Source organism: Siphateles boraxobius, unplaced genomic scaffold, assembly GCF_051911475.1.
Source record: "Siphateles boraxobius isolate OS27281-9 unplaced genomic scaffold, OSU_SipBor_1 2, whole genome shotgun sequence".
Classification (NCBI taxonomy): domain Eukaryota; kingdom Metazoa; phylum Chordata; class Actinopteri; order Cypriniformes; family Leuciscidae; genus Siphateles; species Siphateles boraxobius.
Genome location: NW_027508810.1, coordinates 15,770,993 through 15,792,318, shown reverse-complemented (window position 1 = coordinate 15,792,318; position 21,326 = coordinate 15,770,993). Strand labels below are relative to the sequence as shown.

Below are 21,326 nucleotides of genomic sequence, written 5' to 3'. Positions count from 1 at the left end.
GCCTTTTTGGTTCACGAGTTAGAGATAATCCCAATTTAATGTTGTTGGTTTGCAAGCGTTTCTAGCTAAGATGTATGGCGACGTACACAGTGACGTAACGACGTGGTTCGCTGGGCGCTCTAGTCAGTGGAAAAACAAACAGGTTCTGAGAAGGTTCGCAAGTTGAACCAACTCCGAACCAACTTTGAACCAGCACCAGTTCCGAACCAGTTCTTTTTTGGTGGAAAAGGGATAATAGTGAGGACACCCTTTTAGTTCTCACACTTAATTTGTCCCATGTTAATATCTTATGTATGTTTCCTTAAGAAAAAAAACAAAAAAAAACTCTCCAAGTCATGACGCCATACCCACCACGTCTGTATTCGCTCATCTCTCCACAATAGGGAAAATAAACCTCAGAAGAAATACAAAAGAAAAAGATAGAGGTCTGTCCTTCACACAAGCCACTAAGGGAGAGACGGAGGGAGTGAGAGCAGGTTGATAAACGTAATGAATGGTAATAAATGATAATAATGCAGCCGTATAATGAATATAGGCCACACGGAGGATTCCACACGGTGGCTTTACATAACAAAGCTGTTTTTCTCCAGCTGAGGGTGACATCTACACTGCCTTAGGCCTCACTGACTCACACACATGCATGCATAACACATACACACATAAGTGCACAAACTCATGCAGAACTTGTGTGCATGAACCGGGAGGCTCTGTCAACTGTGGCAAAAAGCAGAATCTTGCATTTCTTTGTATTCACACAAGCTCTCCGTAACGTTCTTTCCGCCCTTCTTGCTTCTCCAATTGATGGTGTGATGCCAGAGGTGGCACCTCCACCTCCAGCTCCATGCCTTTATCTGAACCTGCGTCATCTCGCTTCCGTTCTTCCTGTCAGGTGCGACCGTGCACAAACTGTAAAGGGAAGCTAGCAGGTTACAGGTAGGCTGTAATCAGGCCTGCAATGAGCGGCAGAGTGACAAGAAGTCAGCAGAAGTGCACGTCTAAAAATATAGCTCTATAAACTTCCTGCAGGCCGCCTCTGTCTCATTCCTCCGCCGTCTGAAGTCGGGCCACTCACAAGGTCAAGTCAGTCACTTAAATGCCAAATCATTTTTACCCACGCAGAAGGTTGCAGCCACTAATTTGCCAGCTGACAGGGGTGACGGAGTGAAATTAATTAAGGTCATTTTGGAAGCGCGTGCACTCAAGTTGAAGTGTAACTCATAGCTATTGGCTGAATCTCTATTGAAAGCTCATTTCATCTCGGGACAGTAAGGGGAAGCCGAATGCGGATGGAGTGGCTTAATTGCGGAATGAAATTAAAATGCTTGATTTACATAGTGTGCTTAATTGACAGTGATTTATGTCGAGCATTGTTTGGGAGGGAAGCTGGGGGAAGAGTTGAAGCCAACTGAGATGATGAGAGACGTGAGAGCGAGAGAGAGAGAGAAAGAGAGAGAGAGAGAGATGAAGCCAGACCAGGGGGTGGACAGAAATAAAGAGAGGCCAGATTGGACCCAAAAAAAGGAGTGCTGACAGGGTGGGGTTATGCAGAGGACAGTCTGGAGACAATGACAGTTTTGCACTTTTCAAAGTCCACTGGGACTGAGAAACTAGGGACATAATGATCTGAAGGAGGAACATGACTTGTTTACTGGGAGACAGGAAGTGAGAGGAGAAGAGAAAGAACAACGAGAGAAGGAGAGAAGCCAGATTAAGAGATGAACTGAGACAAGAGGGAATAAAATTGAAAAAGGAGAAGAATCGAGACAAGAAGTGGAGGTGAAATGACAAGAAGAGAGCGCTGAATGAGGCAAGGTGAAATGAGATGAGAGTAAATGAGGAAAGGATACTAATGATGAAATGACATAAGAGGAGAAGGAGATGAGATGAGATGAGATGAGGACATTGAAGACTGGACTATAGAAAACAAAATCAAAACAAAACTAGAGCAGATAAGATGAGGAGAGTGCACAAAATGAGAGAAAGAGACCTGATGATATGACATGACATGACACGAGAAGAGGAGAGCAGAGAGAAAAGGAGATGAAATAAAGATGAGGGGAGTCAAGATGAGAAGAGGAGGTGAGATAAGAAGAGAAAAGCTGAGAGAAGACAAGCTAAGGCCAGCATACAGTAGATAAGACTAGAGAAGAAGAGATAAAATGAAGGAGAGTAGTCAAGGCAAGGTGAGGAGATGAGACGAACTGAAGAAAGAAGAGAAGACGAGATAAGGTCGCATAGGAGATAGGACAAGAGAAGGGAAAATTGACCAAAAGAACTAAAGGAGAACAGATGATTAGAAGAGGAGATACAAATTAGTCCAGAGGAGAAGAGCTGAAAGGAGATGAGGTGAAACAAGATGAGGAGAGGAGACGAGATGAAGAAATGAAGTGAGGAGACAGATGATGAAATAAAATAATAGAGGAGACAAGAAAAGAAGAACCGGAAAAAAGAAAGTCAAGGGATATGAGATGAGGATATTGGAAAAAGTACAAGAAAACAGAAGCCAAAACCATGGAACTTAAAGAGAAGAGATGACATGAAGTGAGAAAAAGAGGAGAGGAGAGAAAAGGAGATAAAATGAGACAAGAACAGATGAGGTGACACAAGGAGACCTGATGAGAGATGAGATGAGGAGAGATAGGAAAAGGATAGAAGAGATAAAAAGAGACAAGATAAGATGAGGACAGACCAACGGACTTGATGGGATGGAACGAGGTCAGCCAAAACAAGACAAAGAGAAAACATGATAAAAGAGGAGATGAAATAAAAGTAGAAGGGAAGGTAACGGAAGGTCAAGTAAGGTAAGGTAAGAGAAGGGAAGGGAAGGGTAGGGTAGGGAAGAAGAGAGAAAAGAAGAGAGAAGAGAAGAGAAGAGAAGAGAAGAGAAGAGAAGAGAAGAGAAGAGAAGAGAAGAGAAGAGAAGAGAAGAGAAGAGAAGAGAAGAGAAGATGTCAGCGTGAGACAAAGAAAGGATATAAGCTCAGGTATAAGTTCTCTGCAGATACTGATGAAGTCATTGTTGAGGTCATGGTGTGTGTTGTGCAGAAGGTGATTAATGACCATGTCTCAGTCAGACAGGTGTGTGTTCTCTCTCTCTCTCTCTCTCTCTCTCTCTCTCTCTCTCTCTCTCTCTCTCTCTCTCTCTCTCTCTCTCTCTCTCTATATATATATATATATATATATATATATGTGTGTGTGTGTGTGTGTGTGTGTGTCATTGAGTCCTATTAAATATGCATTGCTGAAAATGGCCCCTGCCACTCATTAGTTGTGACAGCCCCAGAAGACCACTCATCATCAAACATGTAGTTAGTGTCAAACACCAGTGTTTATTTATTCATTTTTAACTTTCCATTTTCAGATCTATCCCTCATTTAACTGTCTGATCTCACACTCGCTGCCCACACACCTCTGATTGACACCCTCATTATATATATCACTTCTCCACTTTAAATAACCAACATCAGCGCCTATCAAGACATGTAAGTGACTGGTCATGAAATACCTCTCTGTGCATACTGTAATAGGAGTAAAATACTTCTTAAACCACTTTTTATTTTTTGGAACACCCACATACCAAAACACTCAGCATCAGAACAGACAGTTCACTGAGTCAAGTTTCTCCCTGACCCAAACTACACTTTGTTCAGTTTTTTAAAACTTTTTGTTCACTCCCCATTCTCCTCTTCACCTCCAATCCAACTATGGGTGAGGGGTATTCTAAATACCAAACCAAAATCTCGAAAAACTTGTATAATTATGTTTGCTGGGATTGCTGTGGCATATCCAGAATTTGATCTGCGCACGGCACGAGTAGAGAGAGTGCCCATAAATCTTCAGCGAGCTGCGGGCACCTGTATTCTGATTGGATAACAAATTGGCCTCGGAGCGCAGCTGAGAATTTAAATCTGCCCCACACAGGTACCTTGGCAACCACTGATGAAGTCTGAGAGAGAAAGAGGGGGGCGAAAGAATAGAAGGAAATAAAGAAAAGAGGCAGAGAGAAGCAGAGTTTTGCATTGTTCACTTCTCAGCTAAGGAATTTAAACAATTTTCTTTTAGGACAATTTTCCTACTTTTATTTTACTGCATTTATACCAAATTTGCATGAAGGAAATAGCAGAACTTACTATAATGTGAAATAAAGATCAAAAACAATTCAGTATGCAAATAATCCTATGGCATCATTAAGGTGCGGTCACATTTATCGCTGTTCAGTGAATTTTCACAGACAAAACAGTTGCAATCCATGAGATTGAGAATTTTGCGTGATGGGGAAAGAAAATTCCAACAAAACTTTGACAAATTGTGACCACAAATTTATTGTCAGTGAGATTTGGAATAGTAAACATTCTGTATCCCGAATTATGTGTACTTACACTTCACGCTGTACTCTGCCATCTAGTGTGTGGGTTTTTTTAAATGAAAGACTTCACTTTTTTATTACACTTTATTTATGGTTTATTTGCAATTATACAAATATTTTATAGTTTTAAAGAAGAAAATGTCTCTTTAAATATACTTTATGTGTTGTTAATGTCACATTTATGTTTTGTTCTCATTTCCCGCCACTAGTTTGTTTCTATGGTTACAGATTTGAATTACACACATGTTTCAGTTTCTGTTAATAAGTTCCCCATGTGTATTTAAACAGTTCATTCAGTTGTTTGTTTGGTGTCATCAACAAGTTAAACATGTTTATTTTGCAAAGCTTTCTCCTGTGATCTCCTGTGTGTACTTTTGTTAGAGTTTTTGATTAAATACTATTTCTTGTTTAATTATCCATCACTGTGCACTTTAATACAGCTACTAGCTTTAGGAAATTTAGCCACTCACCATAGCAGTCAAATGTATCTGAATAGGACATGTTTTAAGTCAATGTGGGATTTTAATGATATTGAATAAACGTCACAATCAAACTTCAAATCAAATACAGCTACAGAGAACACCTAACACAATGTCTTAGCCAGGTACCTTTACAGCATCACATCTGGTATAAATGTGAAATTATCTGATATACAACAAAATTACGAATGTATTAAGCGGTTTGTGCTGAAAAGTGTAAGTGAATAAAAAACACGAGTGAGACTGCTATAGCACGAGTGCTATAATTAAACATTCACAAGAATCCTCTTCTGTGGTCAAAAATTACATGGCCCATAGCTAATGAAGGTGAAATGATGCAGAATGGATGCTACAACATCAGATGCAGAAAGAAAAACGCAAAGACATCTGGTTCAAAGAGTTCATGGACCTATGAATATGCGCACAGCATATCACACAACTCAAATTGAATCTCTGATATCTGCAAAAAAAAACAAATCAAATTCTCTCATGGCTCACGGACCCAAGCTGCACTTTAAGAAGTTGACACAGGACCCTACTACAAACACACTCGAAACCAAACACCAGCCAGGCCGTAACGACAACGCACACCTCCAAAAACATCCCCTATGCTGTGCATGTGAAAGCGCTGCTCCTCTTCGGTTCAATTGTGATAGTGCGACCTGCTCGGGAATCTAATTTGGGTGTGCACGAGTCTGTATGGAAGGGGAATAGAGAGCAGTTTGCGAGTCCTGAGATGAGAGTAAAATTGAAGCAGGCATCAGCTGGTGAAGAGGCCTCACTCTATGATTGGAAATAAGCCTACACAGGACCGGGCCATCTTCAGTCATTTATGTTGCCGAAAACCGATTCCACCCCCCTTCTTGTTTTCCGATATCTCTCTCTCTCTCTCTCTCTCTCTCTCTCTCTCTCTCTCTCTCTCTCTCTCTCTCTCTCTCTCTCTCTCTCTCTTTCTCTCTTTCTCTCTCTCTCTCAACCGAGGCAATCTCTCAGATCCCTCCAGCTTGTCTCTCCCTTCCTCTACCTGTTTGACAACTGAATACTTTGGCAATCAATCTTCTGGTGCTGGCAGCTGTGCAGGCACCTCTCAGAAAAAGGTTTGGTTTTCTACTTTAGCAGGAAAGGCCTGACCTATAAAATAACATAATTTACATAGAGAACACACACACAGAGCTGTGTGTTCCTCTCTAAATGGCTCAAGGGGTTAATCTGTAGGAGGAATATTCTGGGTAATCAATCTAAACCCTTATAAAAGTCACCCACAGAAACAGGCATGACCTCCTATTCCAAGAAAGATCGAAAAATAGTCTTTGCTTTTAAATGTCATGCTACTCACTCAAGGGGAATCTAATTTGACACAGAGAGAATCTTCATTAGCATCAAGTCATAAACTGATGTGAGAGATTAATGTTAAATGTAGTTGTTTATTGTTAGTAATGTATAGGTGTCTTACATCTGCATGTTACAACTACTTTTTCAGTAATTCTCATCACAAAGTCTTAGTTATAAGCAGTGGATTTGTCTAGATTCATTTGAATGAAAATGCCCTTTGGAAAAATAGCCAATAATAAATTTAGAAAAAGTTAAAGCCAAGCAAATCTAAAAATTTGTTTCTTTTCTATTGGATGGATAGATGATGCCTGCCCACCTGTAGCCACACCCTTGTGGAGAGAAAAAGACAGAGAAAATTATAATAAAGTGAAAAAAATAGGAGACAGAGAAAACATGTACTGAAGGGAAAATGAACCATTCATCCTATGGGAGCTCATGTCCTTCCCATCTTTATGCTGACATACAGTACATTGCACCATCCACCACTCGCAAATTAACTTATTTGTCAACAAAAAAGTAACTGGAATAGTGACGGCCCAAAACTCTTCCGATCATGGCCTTACAGGAGTCTGCTGTTGCATCACAAGGCTGGAGATTTTCCTCCAAACTTTCTCTCTTTGGTTTATAAAACATGGATTTTGTCAGTGTTTTTCTCCTGTAGAGGGACAGGCAGGCAGTGTGTGAAAATGCTCTCTCTTTTAGTGTTGATACAGAAATAAAAATAGGCCTATTAACTTTAGTGTGTCGGCTTATGCTGTGTGACCCAGAGGCGAGAGGAGATGAGCCTCTGTAGACACAGACTCTCCAAGCCTCCATCTCTGCACACTGAGGAACTGTCCATGTGACATTCTGTGCTATTTACACAGCTGAACACATCTCTGATCTATTCGGCTACTTAATGTGCTGGATCCCATTTTAAGCACAATATGGCAGCTAGTTTTATTATTGCATATTTGATTTCATTTTCAAATGACCCTTTAAATGACCCCCCCCCCCCCCCCCCCCCCGATTTTTAAGTTTAAACAGTAACACTTTACAATAAGGTTTCATAGTTAACATTATTCAACTGTTTTAATTAACATGAGAACTATCAATGAACGACACTTCTACAGGATTTATCAATCTCAGTTAATGTTAACTTCAGATTTTACTAACTCATTATTACAATCAAAATTTGTATTTGTTAACATTAGTTAATGTACTGTTAATAAACATGAACAAACAATGAAGTGTATTCTTTTTATTAACTAATATCAACAAAGATTAAAGGGGTCATATAATGGTACATGCACTCTTACAAGTTGATTGTACTGCAATGTGCGTTGGCAGTGCCTGTACACAACCATCATATAATGATAAAAATCCATCCAGTGTTTTTGTTTTAATCTCCTTATATGTTTTCCCCTGTCTCAAATCGAGCCGTTTCACCGTGTGACGTCACACGGCGCATGACGCCCCTCCCACGGTTGTTGATTGACAGCAGTGTTTCAACACAGACCCGCCCTGAGCGAGCTGTCATCATAGTCCGTCATTGTTAATACACTGGAGCAGAATGGCGTCTAAGCGATTGTGTTGTTCTGTTCTTGGGTGCAATAACAAACACAGAAATCATTTTGATGTTCCTAAATTTGAACCGCTGAAGACACAGTGGCTGAGTTTTGTTTACGATGGGAATATTCCCCACGAATCACGATCAACGTAAATGCGTTCATGTTTACGCAAATCATTTCTCACCAGACTGCTTTTTAAACGAGGGTCAGTATAAAGCTGGTTTTTCTAAAAAGCTGCTCCTGAAAAAGGAATCGGTACAAACTATTCGTGTTCCTGCTGCACCTCCTGAAGAAGTGAGTGTAACGTTTTATTAACCTTTTACGGTACATATTAATCTTTGCAAATCGCTTGCACGCTTCACGATAAATGCGGCTAATGTTTACACTCAGGGTATATTATGGCATGTATTTTATGTAATGTTAGGACGTTCTCAATATAATTCATGATCCCACGTTTATAATGAACAACGCGTTATGGTTATTGTGTTATTAAAAACTATGTACGCAGGTGTTACAGTTAACGTGCCAACACTAAGTAAAACATAAAACATTTTCGTACTGCACTAAACATAAACATACAACAAATTCTTAGATATCCTTCAACTACTGCTAGAATCATTACTGACATGACAGGACATGTTTCAGTCACGATAGTTGTACCGAACACTGAGATAACGTTGCGCATCACTGACAAGCCTACATTTACCAAAAAATAAGTTTTTCAACATAAATCTGTGAACGAACTAACCTATACGGTAAACACATAGCGTTTGTATCCCACTACTCTACCCTGACAGTACACACAAAAATAGATCAAAGTGACATTACGTTAACCAACCATTCAGAAACGTCCTGTTCGAGCCTTAATGGTCAAACTTCTTTCGGGGCCGTCATATTGTTCTGGGTCCGACTCCGGTTCAAATTGGTATGGCAACACTACAGATGTGTCCTCAGAGACTCCCCCTGCCATTCTTTCGCCAAAATATACCATCAACTGTTGTCAAGGCAACACTCTACGTGCGTTGTGTCAAAAACGCCCCAAAGAACAGAGGGGCGGAGTCAGCAAGCTCATAATAATTTAAAGGCATATCCACTGAAACAGCGTGCTGAAAACAGAGATGTTTTTGAGCAGGTAAAATTAGTGTTTTCTTAAAATACTAATGAGAATTTTTAATAAAAGTATATTACAAAGTTTTCATTTAGACCCTAAAGATTCATATTAACTTGTACAAAAATGGCATTATATGACCCCTTTAACAAATACGTAAACAAATATATTGCTCATAGTTAGTTCATGTTAGTTAATACATTAACTAATCTTAATGAATGAGACCTTATTGTAAAGTGTTACCATTTAAACTCAAAATTTAATTACTTTAACTAGTAATATAGGGATGCACATTTAATGTCTGATCTAGGAATATACACGTAATTTTATATTTTTACTTCATTCTCAAGAGAAAATACCTTTAATCTTGGAGAAAAAAAGCGTTATTATCAAAAATAGTTTATTCTTTTATTTACATTTTGTTTGACCAAAAAAGTGTGTATAAAAATGTTTTATTATATATTTGTTCAGGCTTTAATCATATTCCATAGTTCACACAAAAATGAAAATTCAGCCAATATTTTCAGACATTCAGATCATGTCACTCCAATGTCCATATACTGTTTTTCTTCAGTAAAACAAAAGATCCAAGAACATGGAACAACATGACAGTGGGTAAATAATGACAGAATTTTCATTTCAGGGTGAACTATTTCTTTAACTCATTGATAAAACGTATATATGTAAAAGACTGTGTCCATGTGGATCACTGTCTCTGCGGTTAACACTTAAAATTGAAATGACCAGGCACTTGAATGATTCCACTGAGAAGGCCCACAAACTCGCCTGTTGCCCATGAATGGTATGTGTGATACTGGGCAATGCCAGCACAGACCCTGGGTGGTCTGCTGGTGCTCCAATCTGTACTCGTGAGTTCTCTCGCCACACTCCAAAGCCTCCGCAAATGCAATGAGTAATGCAGTTAATAAATGTGAATATATTGGAAATGAGTTTGTGAATTATACGTGCATGTGTGTGACAGGTGGCCCATCTGCATTGACAGAACCCCAATTAAAAAGCTGCAGTGATAGGGGTGGGGCCTGCTAGCAGGGGAACGGGGAGAGGGGCCAGAGTTTGGGCCGGCTTCCTGGCTTGGTGAGGTTTGGATTGGTGTGGGGAGTGTGGTTCTGTCTCAGCAGATGGCAGGCTTAGTGCTGCTGGGTAGTCCTGATGGCTCAGTACAGGAGCCCATTCTAACACACCTGAGCATTCGTGATTCAATGCCGATTGTCGGCCCTTCATTTTAAGATCGCTTTATAATTTTGTGTGCAAATGAGAAAAGATTGTGTGACAATTATCCAGTGCCAGTTAGCTGTCTAAATATTACACAGGCATAAAGCCGATAGATATTACACACATTGGTAACTTCCAGTGATTTATGATGACAGCATGGAGAACCGAAGGACAAAATTAAATGCTGGAACCCACTGGAAATTCCCGACAGGAGTACTTAAAGAAATATCATCATTTGTTACCTGTCAGGGTTAGTGCTGCATAGCAGAGGTTTAATATGAAACAACAGGCTTTATGGAGTGGTTAAGGACAAATTCATTTACATTCATTCATTTATGTATTATGTAGTTTATATTTTATATTTTAATGAAATATGTGATAAGATGTAACATTAATACTATATATATACACTCGCCTAAAGGATTATTAGGAACACCATACTAATACTGTGTTTGACCCCCTTTCGCTTCAGAACTGCCTTAATTCTACGTGGCATTGATTCAACAAGGTGCTGAAAGCATTCTTTAGAAATGTTGGCCCATATTGATAGGATAGCATCTTGCAGTTGATGGAGATTTGTGGGATGCACATCCAGGGCACGAAGCTCCCGTTCCACCACATCCCAAAGATGCTGTTTTGGGTTGAGATCTGGTGACTGTGGGGGCCATTTTAGTACAGTGAACTCATTGTCATGTTCAAGAAACCAATTTGAAATGATTCAAGCTTTGTGGCATGGTGCATTATCCTGCTGGAAGTAGCCATTAGAGGATGGGTACATGGTGGCCATAAAGGGATGGACATGGTCAGAAAAAATGCTCAGGTAGGCCGTGGCATTTAAACGATGCCCAATTGGCACTAAGAGGCCTAAAGTGTGCCAAGAAAACATCCCCCACACCATTACACCACCACCACCAGCCTGCACAGTGGTAACAAGGCATGATGGATCCATGTTCTCATTCTGTTTACGTCAAATTCTGACTCTACCATCTGAATGTCTCAACAGAAATCGAGACTCATCAGACCAGGCAACATTTTTCCAGTCTTCAACTGTCCAATTTTGGTGAGCTCTTGCAAATTGTAGCCTCTTTTTCCTATTTCTAGTGGAGATGAGTGGTACCCGGTGGGGTCCTCTGCTGTTGTAGCCTATCCACCTCAAGGTTGTGCATGTTGTGGCTTAACAAATGCTTTGCTGCATACCTCGGTTGTAACGAGTGGCTATTTCAGTCAAAGTTGCTCTTCTATCAGCTTGAATCAGTCGGCCCATTCTCCTCTGACCTCTAGCATCAACAAGGAATTTCGCCCAGAGGACTGCCACATACTGGGTGTTTTTCCCTTTTCACACCATTCTTTGTAAACCCTAGAAATGGTTGTGCGTGAAAATCCCAGTAACAGAGCAGATTGTGAAATACTCAGACCGGCCCGTCTGGCACCAACAACCATGCCATGCTCAAAATTTAAATCACCTTTCTTTCCCATTCTGACATTCAGTTTGGAGCTCAGGAGATTGTCTTGCCCAGGACCACACCCCTTAATGCATTGAAGCAACTGCCATGTGATTGGTTGATTAGATAATTGCATTAATGATAAATTGAACAGGTGTTCCTAATAATCCTTTAGGTGAGTGTATATATACTATAAAAATGGTTAAAAAGATCAAATAAAATGAAATATAAAAAAATAAAATAGCAATTTCGGGACTGTCCGGTCACCCTAAAATTAGTGTGGTACGATTACATTTATTTGATGGAATCATAACATTTATTTAAATGAATAAGTCTATCGAGAGAGAGAGATGAGCATGTGAATTACCTGCATCTGTGCAGCACTCTCTTCTAGCAATGAAGCTGTGAATTTAATTACTTCAAGAACAGCAACATGCCATGTAGCAGGTCAGTTAGCGAAGCTTATTTATTCAAGTCGGGGGGGAGTGTTGACAAGTTTCTGTGCTCCTAAATGTTTCAATGTTTCTGTATATATAAAATACATATATAATGAAATATATTATGAGATGTTGCATTAATTAAATTTCAGTGAAATGTGAAAACGAATTAAATTACACAAATTGTATTTATTTCATGAACCAGCTAGAAACATGGGATGAAATAAATTACATGACCATAAACTATATGAAATAAATTATCTCTTCTTAATTATAAACTTTCTAAATAATTTTTAATGTCAGGATCAAAAACTAAAAAATAACTAGATTTGCTGAACTGAAATTACATTCTAGTGCACTCCGAAACTCTTTATCATTCTTTTCACTGGAAACCCTTTGCTGTTCATGTAGACCCAGGGTTTTCAACCTTCAGGGGGTCCCTGAGGGTACTCCAGGGGTTCCATGCCGAAAATAAATAAAATATAATGAGCTTAAATTTTCATGGGATTTCTATAAACACATTTCTAATTTTATAATACGTTTAGTGTTCTTAATGAAGGTTATTATAAAGTGTTTCAGAGAATATTTGCATTTTAATACTGGGACTCTCTATTTTGGCTGGGAGTCTGGCTTTGGGGGCCTTTGGATCTGTAAAGATTGAAAACCCCTGACATAGACCACAAAACGTCTGCTGGGTAAATTCTGATGAGGAAGGTGCCGGTGGGCGTGTCCACAATCACCAACACAAAGAAACCAATCAAACTCAGCAGACAATTAACACTGGAGGTCACAGGCAAACTGTCAATATATGTGTGCGTATACAGACCTTGAACTGAACAAAACCTTGCCACTATCCAATCCTGTACACAACGGCCCCAGCAGTTCCCAAAAGCATTCATGTCTGAGTGCTGGATTGCCCATGCTGACATATAGGAGAGCCTATCAGCTCTGCTTTAATTACAGTCAGTCAGGAACCTGCACTTCCAACAGGCCTGAGACCTGTCCTTGTGAATTAAACATACAGCCCAGCCTCATGAATAGTACATAGAGGTATGCTTCCTCTCTGATCTGGGAACAGAGGAGGTGACCCTCTGCCAAGCAGGAATACGATAAAGAGAAGAAAAAAAGAAAAAATTTATATATATATATATATATATATATATATATATATATATATATAGTGAGAGAGAGAGAGAGAGAGAGAGAGAGAGAGAGAGAGAGATAGAGAGAGAGTGAGTGTGAGTGTGAGTGTGAGTGTGAGTGTGAGTGTGTGTGTGTGTGTGTGTGTGTGTGTGTGTGTGTGTGTGTGTGCGCGTGCGTGCATGTGTGTGTGTGTGTAAAAGCTGAGCCACAGGGGTGAGTGTGTGTGTACGCATGAGAGATAGAGCATTTGTATTTGAGAGAACTATGAATACTAATACTCTAAAAGCTGTGCATGCATAATACAGTGTATGTTTGTGATCTGTAGGCACACAGTACTCTGTCTGTTTGAAAACTTACTGAGCACGAATGCCAAATAACTATGATGCTATATATTCTGTAAGCACAGAATTAAGGACAGATTAAATGGATTAAAAAAATGACATTACACACATTCATACTGTTACAAAAGATTTCGGTGTCAAATAAATGCTGTTCTTTAACCTTTCTGTTTCTTAACAGAAAATATTCTTCAAGCAGCAAAACTGTTTTCAAAATTAATATTATTAATAGACGTTCATTGAGCACCAAATGAGCATATTAGAATGATTTCTGAAGGATCACGTGACACGAAAATATCAGCTTTTCCATTAGTGGAATAAATTTATTATTTCATAAATGTACAAGACTTCTTTCAAAAACATATAAAAACAAAACAACTACTGACCCCAAACTTTTTTTTCAATGGTAGTGTGTGTGTGTGTGTGTGTGTGTGTGTGTGTGTGTGTGTGTGTGTGTGTGTGTGTGTGCGTGTGATGGCAATATCTGAAATCCTTGTCCTTGGGGGGACATTTTTTGGTCCCCATGAAGAAAACAGCTTATAAATCATCCTAAGTGATGTTTTTTGAAAATGTAAAAATGCAGAAAGCTTTCTGTGATAGGTAGGTTCAGGTTTAGATGATAGAATAAACAGTTTGTACAGTATAAAAATCAATATGTGTATGCAAAGACCCCATAAAATATGGTTGTTCAATGTGTGTGTGTGTGTGTGTACAGGTTTGTCCTACATTATGAGGTCCTTATATTGTAGTGGATATTCAGGTTTCAGACATGCCAATGTATTGTTACTATATATATATATATATATATATATATATATATATATATATATATATATATATATATATATATACACATACATATATTATTTTACAATTAAATAAATAAATGAAGAATAAGGCATTGTTTTCAAATTAGTTTCTGTATTTGAAAATAATAAAATATTAACCTATTATTTCTGTAATTTTAGAATATTACAGAATTATTAGCAGAAATAGGAAAAAAACAAATATATATTTTTAAGCAGCAAGCCTGTCAAAATACCTAAATTGCTTCCACCCACCTAATAACACTCCTAGATTTTTAATAAAAAATACTTCTTTGGATTGAGACAGTATTTCTGTCACATCATACTCAATAATATTGCGCCCTGGGGGGCAGAAATAGATTGTTTTGTCAGAATTAGGATGTAACCTGCTATTTAAAGTCTCTTTTCTGTAAGAAATGTCTCTAACCACAGTGTTTTTCACTGTGTGACATTAAAGTTTCCAGAATGCAAAACTGTCATTTATTTCTATTTATAAAACAGTTAGATCTGGTTCTTCAATCTGACAGGAAATTACATTTTACCAGTGCTGATAAAAAGGAATCAAATACTTATGTTGTGTCTAAAATGTAAGTTAATCATAGTTTATTTATTTGTCTATACAGATTTGTTGTGTGCAAATAGTGGGCACTGACCTGGTCTCCAATGGGACGTTGCTGTTGAGCACCCAGCTGTCCTGCAGCTGCACTGACTCGGGTGTGGTGGGCCCGTCACCCGGGGCGGACGGGGGGGCGTGGATGGGGTTGCGTCGGCCACTCAGCGTGTTGCGGTTGAGGGAGTTGGCAGAGGACTGGTGGTGAGAAAGTGTCTGGTGGTTGTGCGGCGGAGGGATGGGCGGACGCAGGGTCTGGCTGTGATGGTTTGGAGCTCCTGGGGAAAAAAAATATTGAAAAACCCTTTTATCAGGCTGTCAATCAATTATCAATTGGCATTGTCAAAAACTGTGTGAAGCGATGCAGGAAATGCAAACGGAATAACAGCACTGTGAGGGTGAAGTGCAATCAGAATAAACATCAAATCAGGGACGAAAGGACGCTCTCTGTGATGACAGCTTGCCAAAGCTGTTTGTGTTGTTATTCTTTTCTTTCCAAATTCACATTCCGTGGCGGCAGGAAGCCCCTAAAACACTCACCCACCGAGCTTGTTAAGACACTTGTCAGACCGGAAACTCCTGTCTTCACTTTTTAAGCTGCACCAGCGTTGCTGGATGCTGCGTTTTTGTACCTCATGAAGCAGCATTAATTGACATTGTTTGGCTCAGTGTAATCCTTAATGCAGCCTGAATTCAAAGTATGAATCTGCAGGAAGCACCGTCTCTGACTCTTTTACCATGAAACACTTTGTACCTTGGACACGACTGCGGTGCGGAGGCTCTTCACTTCAGGGCTGCTTTTTAAGAGGTAACCTGCAGTGCTTTGGAATTGTCTAGCATGTAATTTTAAAACAAAAAGAAAACAAATCTCTCTATCATGTTACATTTATAACTCTTGTCTATCAGAGGGAAAAGAGAGTGAGGAGGAGGTGGCGGCCAGATAAGAAGCATCAAACAAGCTCCTAATAATGTTTTCCCATGAAACACGGAGTAATGCAATAAAGATGAACCTCCCAATCCAAGTTTTCTTTCCACCAACATCTAAAACCATTTCCATTTTCTCAGGTTGCCCATCTCATGCTTGTTGATCCATGACAGTTGCCTGAAAGCAAGTCCCATGGCCTGATCTCCTGTCTCTGGCTGTCAGGAGTCTGATCAGTATATGAGCAGATGGGCTAAAATAATATGAAGAGCCTCACAAGCTTACTAAAAGTGCTGTGGCTGGTACCGGAAGGTAATACCTTTCTATTTTAATATGGAAAAATCTAAGTATCATGGTACTTTCCATGTATACCATGGTACATATAAAGAACTGTCAATGAAAAAAACCTAACCTTACATTAGTTATTTTTTATAAATATTTATATTATAATGAGTTAAAATGTAATGTCCAAATTAATGTAGACACAAGATAAAGACAGTATTCTATATTTTAAATATTGTTTTTAATGGCATCTTTTTTTTTTTATCAAAGAAGGCATCACCGATACCAATACTTTTAATTTAAGTGAATCTTCACATAAACCCATTATAATAATTGTCATATTTACCTGTGCCCTTCAATATATCAGGGCTCAATTTTTTCTATTCTATCTAGCACAAAAAGTTATTGTTTTCGTTGTTTTTGACAGGTCTAACAGGTAGGTATACAGAAATTGAATAAAGTTATCAAACACTTCATAGTCTTTACTGCATAAACTATAAATTAAATATAGATTAATCCTTATTTAAGCTAAAAAGGTTATTCAGTCAAGAGCAGTGAGTGATTTTTTCTTTTTCTTTTGTTCTTTGATTATCAACAGCGCCGGGTTTATTAGGCTGCTGTCACTTTAAGACCTTGTAGGGTATGGACCAATCAGACACACACTAATTATTCATTATAAACAAAGGTTTATGAAACTCCAAAACTAACAGCCCAAATGAAGGAACACAAGGGCAGAAACAGTGTCATGTTACAAGGGCTTATAAGGAGATTATGACCTCCGAGGAATGTGGCCACATGCACAAGAGAGAGACAATGGAAAAGAGAAACCCTCTTTAAAACAGACTTTTCTGCATTAATCATAGACTAACTGATCTATAGATTAACATGCATAAAACTGTGCAAGAAACAGTGTAAATGGTTTTCTGTCTCGTGTACTATAAGGTATATATTATGGTATGTATCCTGGTATACAACCAACTAACAATCAGTGTAACCTCACCTGTATCATGCCTCCTACCTAATTAATCCTCATTTAATGACTCAAACTTTGATGTACATCACCTTCTTCTATCATGCAGTGTGGATGTGTTATGATTTCCACTACACGAGAGTAGATGTTAAAACTTCATGCTGATTTGTACTCGGCTTTCGCCAAGATAAGCACCAACTAAGACATAGCTTTACAGTAACCTATGCTTCTCCATCCATTTACGCTTCTTTCCATATGGTGATGTAAATCTCCTTCTGTCTAGTGTTAACAAGCGTCAGCACACACAACGACTGCAACCACAGTGCGGTCCCCCCATGACAACCGTCTGGATTGAGCTGAGTAGGGGACATCTCTAGGGTCTTCAAGTGGGCACCTTCCGTCCACAGTGTTTCGTCGACTAGCCCACGACACCTCAAGAGGGCTCGACAGTGACCCTGGCGTCCCAGAGTCACCCCCCTCCGTCACCCACTCAACTCAGCCCAGCTTACTGACCTCTACATCCCTCCTGCTGCTGAGACCTAACCACAATCTCACAATCTCTCCGCAACCCAACCATACGTGCCAACCCGTTTGACTAAGGCTGTCGAGCCCCACTGGTGCTTTAATATGCAGTTTCAGTGGCAACTGTTCCGTATGGCATACCACCTACCGCAAAACACAATATCTGCCCAACCACCCATCATTCACGCAATATACACAGGAATGTAATGACTGTAAATACTATAAAACCTATACAAATAAACCAACAGACTCTTCAAGTTTTCAAGAATTCTACGAAACTGTAGCATGGCGGCCTGTACACAGCAAGCTAGAATCTTTCCGTCTCAACCACAGCCAGTTGCTGCTCCTTTCTGCTGCTTCAGATAAGTTCTTTACTGTGCGACGCAACTCTTGGCCATTGAATCCGACGTCTCTGTTATAGCTATCTGAGCATTAATGAAGGTATAACCACCGTGTGGGACAAGACTCGTAAATCAACTAAGAGCCACTTTCCCTCTCAGACATGGGTCTTTCTTATTGGTCGAGTTCAACCCTTAGGGGAGGATCTTTTCCAGGCTTTATTAGAGACAGTCCACATGTGACCTCCCTCTCTTAATTCTTTCATCCAGCCGCAACACTGTTCTGGTGATAGTGGGGAACCCCCTCCCCCTCCACGGGGGCCCCAGGGCCCAGCAGGCCTCGATCCAACCAGATATGGGCTTAGGCAGGAGAGAGAAGACTCTCTCACAAAGAACCAAGGACAATCTCAGGAGTTTTGGAACAAAGACTCCAACCAACAACGACTCCAATCACCCACTCTTCCGACTTCCTCACTGCTCCTGGGTGCTCGGCGTGGCCTCAACAGAGTCCCAGGCCTTGACCAAACCAGCCATGCGTTCCTGGAGAAAGAGAACGCTCAACCAACTTCCACTTGACACTGCCGGAACCATCAACCACTTCAATTTTCAACAACTTCCAAAATTGTTCCCACTACAAATGCAAGTAGTAATTGGTTCTGATTTGCTTGCAATACAGTCCCTTTACGGGTTTTGTTTCTTACTACATGCTCAAAACGCTGTACATGCTAAGACATAATTATTCTTCTGTGGCCAGGGAAGATACCCTTTTCTTAGAATAAATTAATAATCAAAAGAGTTCGTTGGACGAACTGATTAATTGATTGTAATATTAATTTAGCCATGTCAATTTAATCCAATTAACTGACCCAAATATTCATAATTAATCATAACAAGTTATTATTGATTATTAATATTTCATATAGCTAAGTTCCTTACAACCTGCAGCACATGACGTGCATCCCATTTTCTCACAACTCTTTATGTTAATTTAAGACTTCAGTTAACTCATTTAAGAGTGTGCTTGCAAAGATATTTGACAAAACTGGCATTTTGGCATAATTTTGGTGTGTTTTTGTCCATTCAAGCGCTGTCTGAAGTGGCTTTCTGTGCGCACGAGTGTGTGTGTGTGTGTCACACAGACAGGAGATTCACAGATGCGCGCGAGTACTGCACTGTGTTATCACGCTTGAATGGTTTAAAAGTATTTGCATGCATAAGAGTGTGGTCATATAATGTAATGCTAGCCAAAGTATGATGGTGAATAAAGCATGCTGCGTTAATTGCGTTAAATATTTTTTACATGTTAAACTGAAAAAAAATATTGTGTGCGTTAACATGTTAATTTTGACAGCCCTAATAAAAAACATTTAAATCACTTTCCAAGCCTTGGGTTTAATTTTGAACAAAACAATTAATAAATATAATTGCTCACTCTCAAATCTAAATAAACTGCCCTTTAGCTATGCAATGTGATTAATTTCCTATTTTGTACACAGAAAAGAGATTTGTAGCAAGCTCCTATTCATCAATGATGTAGCCAAAGACTTTTGTGTTTTCTGTTGGCTTGACCCCTGTTTAAATCCGCGACAGTGAAAAGCTTCTTGCGCTCTTTCTCCTTGTATCCTCTTCTTTTCTTTTTAAATACAAGAATGTGCATGTGCCAAGGACTATGAGAGAAGGATGTGTATGTGTGAGGGATTAAATTCATGAACGAAATGTATTGACAAATAGAATGTTCTTAGAATCTAAATCCAACCAAAGGAGAACAGATCAAGTAAGTGTGTGTGTGTGTGTGTGTGTGTGTGTGTGTGTGTGTGTGTGTGTGTGTGTGTATGAGTAGAGCAGATCAGTGCTGGCCTGGCCATGTAATCTGCTGTTTCTCGCTGTTTTACAATGGCAACAGTGCTGGATCAAACATGGAATAAGCGTAAAGCCGTTCCCTGAGTGCTGGGAATTGGGAGTGATCCTGGCGCTCAGGCACAGTGGGATGGGTGATGGGGTCTGACCCCCTGTCTAAAGATCATGCAGGACTGATCTGAGCTCAGTGGCCCTGTGGCTCTATCCGGGGGTGACACGCTCTGATGACCCAAACTCAGATCTGTCATCAGTGAGTGAAATATATTGTGAAATAAATGAAATATATTGTGAAAAATATCTCTAAAGAAGAAAATGTCTTTTTCTCCCATACAGTGAATGTCAAAGAGTCCAGTGTTGTTTGAAGGAAAGTCTTACACAACATGAGGGTGAGTAAATGATGACAGAATTGTCATTTTTGAATTAACTGTCACTTTAAGTTCTAAGCAAGGATCAATAAGATAATAATGAGAGATGAGATTTAATTTATATAATTTCTAAGTAGTAGTAATAAAACAAACAAACAAACAAACAAACAAACAAACAAATAAATAAATTCTGAATATTTTAATGCAGTGAACATGATTTTAATTGTTTTTTAAATGCCGGGAAGCATTCTAGGTTATAATAGTTGCCACTTTACTTAATCTTCAGAGTCAGATAATTTAACAGATTTTACACACTGGCAGCTCAGCAACAAGTATAATATTTTTAGAACTAAATAAATTTACTTTGATATAAAATGTACCTGCCACATAAAAAACATACTCTGACACGGGAAAAAAATCTAACAAAACATGGTCGTCGCTTTATCGTAACATGTCAAAAATGTTGCTTTCTAGATGAAGAGGGCGACACAACTTACCCACTGACACATCTTACCCCACTCTCTCCTACATTCTGTTTATTCCAGATCTGCAAAATATAACTATAAAAGTGATTCTGCAGTGCTAAGGTGAAGTAAAGTTTAGCCAATGTCTCTCATTAGCTCTATATGGTGTTTGTTTGTAACACTATGTATGGCTGTCTGAGGCCACAAGATGAATGCCTCCTCTTCTCTAGAGGCATGGTTCCTGTGGCTGCAGTAAAAGTCCTCGTCAGCATGCTGCTATAACAGTGAATGTGGGAGACGTGGCCTGATTTTGGGCCCAGGTGCTGGGTGAGGGAGGGCAGTGTACAGATGTTCACTGTGGAGGGAGGGTGGTGACCCCTTAACCTAAGAGAGACATTTAGCATCTGCCAATATACACTCAAACACTCTCCTGAGGATGTGTACACAAACCCACGGTCAAACACACGCATAAATATGCATGCGTAAAAGCATTTGAGGACAGCAAAATCATTTAAACTCAGAATGTCTGTTGGGTAGCTATGAAATGTTAACCTAACTACATAACAGTAGGCTAGGTCAGTTGCTTTTCATAAACACATGATTAAAGGTCCTTTCACACTGGACGCGATTTTGACGCACGAATAATTCGCGCGATGGTTTTATTTTTTGATCAGCTGTTTGTGTAATGAGTGCTTCCACACCGAATGCGAATGTGCTGAGGCAAAAAAACGACTTTTATTTTTTTCGCTTCAATGTCAATTT

The 21,326-nt window shown here is 39.4% G+C and overlaps 1 protein-coding gene across 3 annotated transcripts in view; it reads right to left on the bottom strand.

Annotated features, from left to right (window-relative positions):
* The window catches only part of tenm2a (teneurin transmembrane protein 2a), a 349,743-nt gene that overhangs the window by 77,576 nt on the left and 250,841 nt on the right, over positions 1–21,326 (bottom strand). For all 3 annotated transcript variants that reach the window (XM_077236049.1, XM_077236050.1, XM_077236051.1), the window contains one exon: positions 14,888–15,122. In XM_077236049.1, coding sequence (XP_077092164.1) covers positions 14,888–15,122 — 235 coding nt within the window. The remainder of the gene's footprint in view (positions 1–14,887; positions 15,123–21,326) is intronic.